The following is a 12,407-nucleotide window of genomic DNA, read 5'->3' on the forward strand; positions in this document are numbered from 1 at the left end:
CCTGCACCTCCCCATGTGACCCACCCTGGATGTCAACCTCCTGCCAACCACTCATCAGCACCCTCTCTAACTTCACACCCACAACGGAATTAACCATCACTGAGCTCATTCATAAAGCCAAACCCACCACCTGTCAGCTCGATCCCCTCCCCACCATCCTCGTCAAAGCCTGTCTGCCCTCCATCTCCCCCATGATCACAAGAATCATTAACTCCTCCCTCACCACTGGTATTGTACCCCCCACCCTCAAAACTGCTGCAATTACACCAACCCTCAAAAAACCCGGTGCTGACCCAGCTGATCTGAACAACTACAGGCCCATCTCCAACCTCACCTTCATCTCCAAAACCCTTGAGAGAGTGGTCGCCGCCCAACTTCAGTCCCACCTCAACTCAAACAACCTCCATGAACCCTTCCAATCTGGTTTCCGCCCCAAACACAGTACTGAAACAGCCCTGGTCAAAATCACCAACGTCCTCCTCCGTGCAGCTGACTCTGGACTGCTCACCATCCTCATCCTCCTCGACCTCACTGCTGCCTTTGACACCATCTCCCACCCACTACTCATCACACGTCTGACTGATATTGGTATCACCGGTGTTGCACTCACATGGTTCTCCTCATACCTCACCGACAGACTACAATTTGTGAAACTGGGTAATCACAGGTCAAGGTGCTCCGCTGTTTCACTGGGTGTCCCCCAGGGGTCAGTATTGGGTCCACTCCTGTTTATCATTTACCTCCTTCCCCTTGGCACTATCCTCCGTCATCACAATGTCCGATTCCACTGCTATGCCGATGACACACAGGTCTACATTTCAACTGCACCCACTGCAGCCCTGCCACCCGCCTCCCTCACCACCTGCCTTCAACACATCAGGAGCTGGATGAGCAGGAACTTTTTAAAACTCAACAGCCATAAAACTGAGGCCCTGCTCATCGGCTCCAAGAACAACATCTCCAAAACTCAACACACCACTGCTCAAAACATCACCATTGATGGTTTCCCAGTACCGTTCTCCACCCATGTCAAGAGTCTTGGGGTCACCCTGGACAGCACACTCTCTTTTTCATCTCACATAAAAAACATCACCCGGACTGCCTTCTTCCACCTCCGCAACATCTCTAGACTCCATCCATCACTATCCCACTCCAGCACTGAAATCCTGGTTCACGCTTTTGTTACATCCCGGATCGACTATTGCAACGCTGTCCTCTCTGGCATTCCCATCAAACTACTCAACAGACTCCAAATCATTCAGAACTCTGCCGCCCGGATCATCACCCGCACCAAATCCTCCGACCACATCACCCCCATCCTCATCCAGCTGCACTGGCTCCCTGTTAAATCCCGGATCGACTACAAAAACCTTCTGCTCACCTACAAAGCCCTCCATAACCTCGCCCCCACCTACCTCACAGACCTCCTCCAGGAGTACACTCCCTCCCGTTCCCTCCGTTCATCATCAGCCGGACTTCTGACCACCCCCACCTCACGCCTCAGCACCATGGGAGCCAGGGCATTCAGCTGCTCTGCTCCCAGGTTATGGAACTCACTCCCCCCACACATCCGGCAGTCTGACAATATCACATCTTTCAAATCCCTCCTGAAAACCCACCTGTTTAAACTGGCCTACTCTCTCTAGAACTCATCATCACCCATCCTATGTGTTTGTACAAATATGTCTCTGTCATGTCCTGTTGTTTTTATATTGTTTTTTATCTGTCTATGTTTTAACAGATTTTTGTAAGGTGTCCTTGGGTGTCCAGAAAGGCGCCACTAAATAAAATGTATTATTATTATTATTATTATTATTAACAGTGGTTCTCAAAGTTTTTTCACCAAGTACCACCTCAGAAAATATTTGGCTCTCCAAGTACCACCATTATGACCGATGTTAAAATACAGTAGTGTAGGCCTACCCTATTTAGCAATGCACAGTTCACGCAGGAGGCAAATTTATTCCTAATAAGAATATTTCTTATTGTTGACTTTTGTCAAAGGGGTAGCACTAGAACTGGTACTTAAACTCTTCCACACAACTCTCATACTATGCAAGGGGCCGCCTCTCACACTAGGCGAGCTTGCGTACCACCAGTGGTACGCGAGCTCGGTGGTGTAGTTACCTTTAACAAGTAGTTACCGTAAACAAATATTGCGATTTTAACAAATACTGCGATTCGAAAATTGCAGTAGGCCATATCGATGCAATTTTGATAATCGTGCAGCACTACTCCATCTGTGAGGACAAAAGAGAACAGGAGTCCATGCACTAGCCTTGATGAGCTGAGATGCAGTTTGGCATCCACAATCAATGAATAAGCGGCACAACATCCCCTGACTGAAGATGCTTTCAAGCAACATGTTCTGAGAGCAATGTATTCAATTCAAGGTATTAATATAGCATCAAATCATAACAAAAGTTATCTAAAGACACTTTTCATATAGAGCAGGTCTAGACCATACTCTATCAGCCAGCAATGTGGCATCATAGCCATCTTCCAAAGGCACTTCTCTGGAATCCCATTGGAAAAGAATAGACAGTCAGAAGACGGATCCATGAGGCCACGTTCTTCCAGAAACCAGCGGCTCCACAAAAGCTCAGTAACATCCCACACCCATACTGCAGTGATGAAATTCAAATGCATTTCTCAGTGTGAACTGAGTTTTGCTTGTGCACCTTTCCTGACGGTCCAAACATGACACATTTTGTGACCGAAGATAATGTGGATGGACATGCTGCATTCAAAAGATGGAAAAAGCAAGAAACAAATAGACCAGGGAATGTTTTATGTTCATATGGGTGTTATATATTCATACTTATTACATGACTTTGTTGAATACTCGATTCTGATCGGTCAATCATGGCGTTCTACTCTCTGTTATTTCTTTATAACAGACCGTTGCAATGTGTAACAGACCGTTGCTATGTATAACAGACAGTTGCTATGTATAACAGACCGTTGCTATGCGCGCAGTTCTGATCTCGGACTCTGGAGGATTGTTTTTGTGTCAAATTATTGATTTCTGAAGTAATTAGCCATGTAATAAGCGGGATAATGTACAGCTAGTGGGTCATTGTTGTGAAATAAACCCCTTCAGGGTGATGCTTTGCATCGGGGTGCCGCATCACCTTGTCAAGGTTTATTCCCCAACAATGACCGGCTCGCTGTACATTATCCCTTACTTAAAGGTTTAAGTGCAAATTATTACTTGCAATTGCATCAAGAACATTTATTTACTCCTTAAATTTAAGTTTATACAAAACTTTTAATAACTGGTGTGTCTACCTGATTGAAGTGTATTAATAAGTATCCTTTGACTGCAGATATGCCATTTACCCCCATTTTATGCTTGGAACATGTGATACATTTCTTAATGTAGACCATTGACTATACCTGCTACAGCTACATATCATACATTGCTGGATTCAGCACAGTCATACCATTCCAGAAAATCCTGATTGGTGTTTCTAGGACAATCCCAGCCAAAGCTAACTAAAAGTAAATGAATACATTCATCATAGACCTTCAAATTTGATACTTCCGCTTATTGTACTTATGTGTTTGTAGTACTGTATTTCCTCAACACATCAATATATTCACATTCTGTTTCTTCACACATGTAGAGGAACCCCCTGGCCATTATCACATCAAATTTGGGATCAATCAGAGCTAGCATTATGAAATTACATGAGCTTTGGTGTACCATCTCCCATTCGGCCTGGCTTCATTTTGCGCTTTTTCTATTTATGGGTTATGTCACAATATCTGTCAATTTAACCATTTTTGCAGTAAAATATTTTTATACAAGAATCCATTTCATATATGGGAGACCTAGGAGAATATGAAAATCATTGTTGTGCTTTGTTCTACCTCCGGTAGGGGTATCTAAAAATTTTGGGTGTCTTCCCACAGGCCTAATTCTGAAGAGTGTCATCAAGTATAATGTATTTCCTTTAGGCAAAATAATCCAGTAATTAGTTTACACCCACACATTGCTGTGTTCCTGCTTGGCCAAAGATACAATGGGGGTGTTCAGTGAGTGTCCAGCTTCTGATTAACACAGATGAATATTTCATTTTTAGAAGTCCAGCTGTTCCTCATCTGCAGGTCTCTCCTGAGACCGCCTCAGGCTACAACAAGGCCTAACAATGTCATACACACTTACACACACACACCCACACACACACACACACGCTGAAAATGTGTGTGTTAAACAATCAGAATAAAAATGCATGCAAGTACATGACCGTGAAATGTAATAGGAATATATATTATGATTACTGTAAAGTTCAGCAATCAAACTCACATAAATGATTGAAATATTGTCCATAACTCTCTGGTGGTACGACGCGTGAGATGTACAGTGAATACTAAATGTTGGCTGCATCTCTCACATTCAAAGCTGCACATCTGCACACCAGGGAGTTTGTCAGGGTGTAGGATTCCCTCCCTCCTCCCTCCACCTCATCATCTCTCTTCCCTCTTCTACCAATTCCCCATCCTGCCTTCTTCTGCAGTGTTTTGTGCCCTGTGGGGAGGCTGCTCCGGGCTGACAGGGGGTGTCACTGACAGCGCCGTCACTCTTCTTCTATTACATGAGGATATGTGTATGGAGAGCTATCATTATATAGGAGTCAATGTGTGCATTTCTAAGTGTGGTGCATGTAGTGCGTGTGTCTCTGTGTTAAACCAGGTGAGATAAGACATCTCCTGAACATTCCAATTTCCTGTCCGATATTTGCTTTCTTCGCCGGGCGCTTTATCAGAGGGAAACACATAAATGCTGATAGGTTAGGGAACCTCACTACTGTTTGAAAAATAGAGAAAAGGAGGAGGGAGGAGTTGGGGGGGATGAAATTGGAGAGTGATGAGTTCGAAATGGATAGAAGGGAGCGAGGTTAGAAAAATAGACGGCATTAAAAAAAGTGGGAAAGACAGCGGGACAAAGGAGGGGACGTATGAGCTCATTTTGTCCGACTGCACCAGGGGAACAGTTCACTATGTTCCACACTGAACAATCGCTAGTGTTCCCTTGTGATAGTGTGACAGTGATGTTAATGCCTCATTAAAAGTACGAAGAGAGGCAGCCACTCGGCTCAGAGTTCTGAAACCGAAGCCGTAGAACATCTCTTCAAAGCGTTTTCTGTCAATCAAACGTCCTCAACAACACAGCGTCACCCTCCCCGCCCCCCTCGCGGCCTGAGAGCAGGGAGAGAGAGGAGCTAGAATAGAGCTTATAAACCACTTTAAAGTTTATAAACCAGAAACTTCACCCAGCGCACGTTACCGGAGGAATCTGATCAGAAATCGGCGACACATGATGAACATCTGCGGTCCAGATTCCAGGTTTTCCTGACGGTTTCTCTCAGGTAAATAATACTATTTATATCTCTGTTAGTTAGCTCAGTGTTTACCTCATGCATCAACTCTGTAAACCGTAAACATACACTCTGTTTTACGTCTGTCTTTACAGATCCATCTGTGAGAAATGACCGACAGAATCATCCCAGAGGAGAGCAGACAGCTGAGAGCAGACAGCTGTGGGCAGATGGGAGATACAGAGCTAACCCGTTAGCATGTAGCTACATGCTAACGGGTTAGCTCTGTTTACATGGAGATACAGAGCTAACCCGTTAGCATGTAGCTACATGCTAACCCGTTAGCATGTAGCTACATGCTAACGGGTTAGCTACATGCTACCGCTATGACACGGTGTGTAAACACAGCGACCATCAGGGTGGAAAATAGAAGATGTGAAACAGTAGTCAGTTCATTATTTCTGCTAAAAGATAAATGTATGGAAGATCAGAGTAATGGTATATTATTTACAGTAGTAGCTGTCTCTGTGTTACCATGACTACAGACCACCGGAGCTTAGCTTACCATAGTTTACCAGAGCTGAAGACTTTCTCCTGTACCATGTTAACATAACTGCAGGTGAGATGATTACAAATGCTGTGAATAATTAATATTGTCATCTGTCAACTCAAATAAAGTTTGACTGTGAAACAGAAATGTGTTGTGTTGCTTACAAGTCACTATTTACTACCTGTACTCTGCTACATGCATGACATCAAATATATATAATATATAAATATCATCTGTTTAAACAGTGTAATTACATAAAGCCTTTGTGAATGAACATGTTATATTTAGATGATGGGAGTACATGAAGCCTGTTCTGCTGGTTCTTGCAGACTAACAGTAGGAGCTACTTTGCTCAAGTTAGGTTGAGGAGGAGAGACAGTGACGCGCTGTGGGGCGGGGTCAGCTACTGAAGGTTCTGCTCTGGTTCGACCAGGAAACCCTCACGTGGCTTGCATTCTCTAATGACGTCAGAATACAAGGAAAAAAGCGAATTTTTTTTCTGCACCCATTTCCGGACAAATGGGAAAAAGAGAGAGGATGGTCTTTTATGATACTATGGTGGCCTGTAGACACACTGGGGACAGATATTGATGTTTAAAAGACATGGAAAAGTGCATTTTGCATAATAGGTGACCTTTAACATAGATCTGTGTAGTTTAGACTATGAGGCCAGAGATGGCTGGGACTGACAGAAATGGTATGTGGGGCAGCTTGATCAGTCAATATTAATATATATCACAATATGAATCAAATCACTATTTCTGACTGATTGAAAGATATTCTTAAGCTTGACATTCTGCAAAGCTGCAAACAGAAAATTAACCCAAAATACAAGTATGAACCTGAAAATGAGCATGATATGTCCCCTTTAAGTAGCCTTGCCATTTTCTATAGCGATCAGTATTCATATGGTCTCTACTGCCCGGTAGACCAGTATTCATCTGGTCTCTACTGATGGCGAAGCACAGCAAAACAAATCATACATACAACCTTTTTGCAAAGACGGGAGTTGAATGCCACTAAAACCAAACGTGCTATGGCATGACACAACAGAGGACAGGAGACTCATCGTGGATTACAGTGAGACAGAGCGAGACGTATTAGAAGTGACAGATCGGAGAGTCAGGATTCACTTCTTTTCACTAAATACTGACAAAACAACACGCAAATGTCAACAGTGACCTGAATAACCAGCCATCAGGCAGACAGAGAGAGAGAGGCACCAGAATAGAACAGACATATGAACAAATCCAGCATACACAAACCAACACCGGCATCGCCACGACCAACAAACACCTACCTGTCATTGTCGACGCTCCTGAAGCCAGGAAGGATGTGTCTGAAGCTGGAGTTGCGGTCGAGTTTGGGTTGACTCTTGGTGCGTTTTATGGAGCCCTTCAGCCGCCGACTTAAAAAGCCCTGACGGAGAGAGACAGAGACAAGTCAGTAAGACGGAGGGAAGTCTCTGAGATGTCAATCATCAAGCTCAACTTGGCAGCGGGACGGAACATATTAATACCAACATTTGTTCTCCGCGTCCTAAATTGGGTGAGGCCGAGTGTCACGTATAGTTAGTGGGTAATAAATGAGTATAGATCTTCATATCAGAGTGAGAGCGATGTTCACAGTGGGAAAAGTGAGGACAAGGTCAAACACAAAATGTTCCCTGCATACAAAGAGACTAGCAACACATTCACAGACAGGATCTTGACAAAGGAAGTCTCTCAGAGAGTAAAGATATAACAAGCTGGTTGGTCATATTTATGCAGAAATCACAGATTGTTTCCCACAGCAGTAATTACATCAGTCTTTGCGACAATTAATTCAACGGATACACCCCCTATATTAGTTTTCTCATTCCTCTCTTTGTCTGAGTCTGTGTGTTTACTTCTTCTAACATCTGCAATCACACTCCCCCAAGCACCTCGCCGTCTCCATGGCAACTGTTGGCTGGCATTAAGAGCGAGAGAATACGAACAAATGAGATGTGGTGCAGAAATGGCAGGCTGTTGCAAGTTTTGAGAGAAAAAAAAACATATTTTTTCTGGTTTTTTTTTTTTTTAGAATTCACTGCTGAGAAGATCAGGAAGGAGATGAAGAAGAAGAAGAGGATGAAAAAAGAAGGACTTTGAATAGAGAGGGTGTATAGGAGAGTTGATAGAGCAACTTAGGAGGGCAGCACGAACTTAACAAGCAAGCCAGCATGCTGGAGACAGTACTAAACCGGGTTTAGTGTCCAGGCTCAGGTGTAGCTATTTATTCCAATCAAACAACACAGCAGCTGATTCAGCGGTTGAACAACAGACTGAACACCTTCAGGAGCCACATTGTGGTGAAAAGACTCGTATAACCTCAGCACGCCGTGACCTCAGACATGCACACATTTCACAAGACGCAGACAGGAGACACGCCGTGAAACGACCTCCCTCAGTCCCAGTCAGGCCATTAACACACCTGTATAATTACCACCTACAGTGTGAATGGGTCGCTCCGGGCAACAATGGGAGAGGGATAATTACAGAGTGACTTCCAGACAGCCTGCCAGATGATCACAGAGGAGCAACAGCATCCTGATGAACAACACCTGTCATCAGTAAAACACTCTGGGCTACGAACAAAGACTTGCTAATGTCAGTATATTCAACACTGCACGCCTATCATGGTCGCTGTTCCATTAGTGTGTGGCCGACAACAATAGCGCTGTCCAAGTTCCATACTTATTTTAGAGTTTTTAGTGTGCTCACACCGCAATACTGACAAAATTGAGTGTACTAAAAAAGAGCCACAGAATGTGCTGTTGATGGACTGAATACTCAAAGGAAATGGAGGAGTAACTCGCAGCTGCTGAACATTAAAACACTTTGTCGATGGTGAGAAAGCTTGAGGAAAATGTTGAAAACAAGTAGTATTTAAAGGGCACTCCACTAGTTTCTAAGTTCAGGACTCAGCCGGAGAACACAGTTGTTCCTCTGTGGCTCTGGAGGGAGCTTCCCAAAGTCTGAGAAAATAACTTGGCTTGTGCTCGGAGACTGCAAATTTATAACAGAAGGCCTGCATTACAAACTTGGACGTGGAGTTTGAAAGACGTGGGAATTTCCCAGGCAGTGAAAGTGTAATGAAAGATGCTACTGAGGATAAAGGGTAAAGTATTGTACTGCAAAAACAGTGTACTTTGTAAATGAGTGTACACCACATGTTGTATACAATGAGTAGATACTGTAGAATGAAAACGGGACACAGCTTATGTCGATGGTTGGATGTGTGCATAAGGGCTGCACGATTATGGCCAAAATGATAATCATAATTATTTTGATCAATATTGAGATCACGATTATTCAATGATTTTAGGGACAAATATTTTATTGCACTTTCACATTTAAATAAACAGAGCACTGCTCTCACTTCCATGTTGTGCTACATTCCTGCTAATAAACTAATCTTAGCATTAAAATAAGATTGACAGAGCACCTCCTAGAAGCAAAATAAAATTGTAGCAAAACTTTTTAAAGGGCCGTCAATCGATTACAATATTTAATTGCGATTAATCACATGATTTTCCATAGTTAATCGGGATTAATGGGACATTTTTTAATCTGTTCAAAATGTACCTTAAAGGGAGATTTGTCAAGTATTTAATACTCTTATCAACATGGGAGTGGGCAAATATGCTGCTTTATGCAAATGTATGTATATATTTATTAATAGAAATCAATTACCAACACAGTGAGATACAGGTACTGCATTTAGCATAAATATGGTCAAATCAAAGCATGGCAAACTGCAGCCAAACAGGCAACAACAGCTGTCAGTTCAGCTGTCATTCACATATCTGGATGTCAGAGGTCAAGGAACCCCTTTGAAAATGGCTGTGCCAGTTTTTCCTCACCAAAATGTAGCTAAAGTTTGGAGCGTTATTTAACCTCCTTTGTGACAATCTAGTACAACATGGTTGGTACCGATAGATTCATCAGGGTTTTTAGTTTCATATGATACCAGTATCTACACTCTAGCTTTAAACTGAGCCGCTACAACCTCAAAATTGCAAGTTGCGTTAAAGAATTTAGTGGCGTTAAAACACATTTGCTTTAACGCGTTTATTAATGCGTTAACTTTGACAGCCCTGATTTTTACCCAAAAGTAAATCAAAAGAGCTCTGCTTTCACTTTAACGTTGTGCTACGTTCCTGCTAATAAACAAATCTTTGCATCACAATAAGACTTAAAATAAGGTTCTCCTTCACCTGAATTCAGCGCCTGTTAAGTGATATACAGTATATTACTCTGCTACTCTGGACTGCAGCCACAACATTCAGGAAAGTTCTTCACAGGATGCCGCTGCAGGGTGCACAAGCAGCGGCACGGCTGTTCACCAAAAGTGAATCCAAAACATCTGGATCGCCCCTGCTGGCTGGCTGTTGATTTGATATGAAGCAGAGTTTTCTGTGAGGGGAGCATTTTAAATGTCAGTATCACAGTCGATCTTGTTCATTTAATCGTGGGAAGCCAAAATCAAGAGTAACATTTGACTAATAGTGTGTGTGCATACTCAATAATGATCAGACTTTGTTGTTTTGATAGTAACTCTGATCTGGTGGTGTCAGAGTAACAGAAAGTTGGCAGCAAATGGTGTCCTATGACTACCTGCCATCAGTGAACTGTGTACAGGGGCTTTCAGCTCATTGAGGGCTGAATCACTGCTGATGGTGAGACCAGCACCTGGTTGCTTTCTGAATCTAACTCTCCCTTTCCCTCACTTAGCCGTCATTCACTCCATATGTGCATGTGAGTGCGTGGGCATGTGGTTAGATTAGCATTCTAAACAATGACAAACATGAGTCAGACTGTGCAGCAGGAATTTTGTTTTCTTCGACTGCATTCCTTCAAAACACATGACAAGAGGACTTGAGAAGAGACAAAGGATTAGAGCTTTTGATGGCAAAGATGGCACTGCAGCAGACACCCACACGTACTGTATGCGCAAACAACGACACACACACCTTTCTGGATATCATTCACAATCACCTCCAGATGTATAGTAACTCCACGCCTCTTCCCTGTAGTCCCCAGAGAGTGTGCGCCTGCTGCTGTTGGCATATTCACAGCTAACAAATTAAAATGCTTCTCTTTTTTTCCTCCATCCGCAGAAATAAGTCAGTGAAGAGAAACCTGTCCCTGTAGGCGAGGCGGATTGATTAGTGGCTGCTTGTTCTGTTTTTACTTCTCTGCTTCCCCTGACGGATGGACTCTGGAGAACGGAGGGAGAAACAGATCGAGAGGAAAGATACGCCACCCTATAATTTCCCTGATTATTTTGTATTCCACGTTCTCCCTTTCGCCTTCTCCGGTGCATGCTGACAGCGACGCAACATTATATAACGCTGCTCTCTAATTCAGTCGGCCTGTCAAAGCCCTCGCAGAGCTATTGTACAGGTTAGAAGGTCAGAGGATACGAGCGGCCCGTTTCCCCAATCAGTCAGTAAGGATGACTGATGCCTATATTAACACCCGATTAAACCCCACGGGAGACACTGGAAGCACTGCAAAAGTGTTAGCATTTAATTCGCCTTTAGCGCCTGCTCATATGAGAAGATTGAGAGAGCAAGAGAGAAAAAAAAATACGCAGGAAGAGAAATAAAGATAGAGACATATGGTGGAATAGAGGAGAGGACAGAAATGGAGGTGAGGCTAGTCAAACAAATGGAGAAAATGACAGTGAGTGCTTGCCAGAGAGGGACGAGCTATAGGAGCAGGATAAATGGAAAAAGTGCAGCAGTACAATGTGGGGGTGGCAGAGCATGAGCTGATAGAAAAAGCAATAGAATGAAACTAAATGAGGGGGGAAAGTGAGGAGAAAAGTGCAGCAAATGAGTGACAAGGTCGCCGGTGGATCAGGGCTCAGCAGAGCACAGCGACAGCTGCAGAGAGAATCAAGCCAGAGCTGAAACAAAAGAGGGTCCAATACAGTAGAATTAAGATTGTTCCTCCCTGTGGTTCATATTCGGATCAGTCACTTGTCTTAGCAGAATGTGTCCATATGACATCAGTTGTAAATTCGTTATAACGCCACTAATTTCTTTAACCCAACTTGTGATTTTTAGGTTGTAGCGGGCTCAGTTTTAAAGCTAGAAGAAGAAGATAATGACATCATATGGAACTAGAGAACCTAAGGAATCCATCGGTACCGACCATTTCATACTAACTTGTCGATCCAAAGTTACATTTTGGCGAGGGAAAAGCTGTCACGGCCATTTTCAAAGGGGTCCCTTGACCTCTGACCTCCAGATCAGTGAATGTAAATGGGTTCTATGGGTACCCACGAGTCTCCCCTTTACAGACATGCCCACTTTATGATAATCACATGCAGTTTGGGGCAAGTCATAGTCAAGTCAGCACACTGACACACTGACAGCTGTTGTTGTCTGTTGGGCTGCAGTTTGCCATGTTATGATTGGAGCATATTGTTTTATATTAAATGCAGTACCTGTGAGGGTTTCTGGACAATATCTGTCATTGTTTTGTGTTAATTAATTTTTA

The 12,407-nt window shown here is 43.3% G+C and overlaps 1 protein-coding gene across 11 annotated transcripts in view; it reads right to left on the reverse strand.

Annotated features, from left to right (window-relative positions):
• Positions 1 to 12,407, reverse strand: part of dab2ipb (DAB2 interacting protein b) — a 232,381-nt gene that overhangs the window by 103,808 nt on the left and 116,166 nt on the right. For all 11 annotated transcript variants that reach the window (XM_074616866.1, XM_074616865.1, XM_074616864.1 and 8 more), the window contains one exon: positions 7,175 to 7,293. In XM_074616866.1, coding sequence (XP_074472967.1) covers positions 7,175 to 7,293 — 119 coding nt within the window. The remainder of the gene's footprint in view (positions 1 to 7,174; positions 7,294 to 12,407) is intronic.

This window comes from Sebastes fasciatus, chromosome 19 (genome assembly GCF_043250625.1).
Source record: "Sebastes fasciatus isolate fSebFas1 chromosome 19, fSebFas1.pri, whole genome shotgun sequence".
Taxonomy (NCBI): Eukaryota; Metazoa; Chordata; class Actinopteri; order Perciformes; family Sebastidae; genus Sebastes; species Sebastes fasciatus.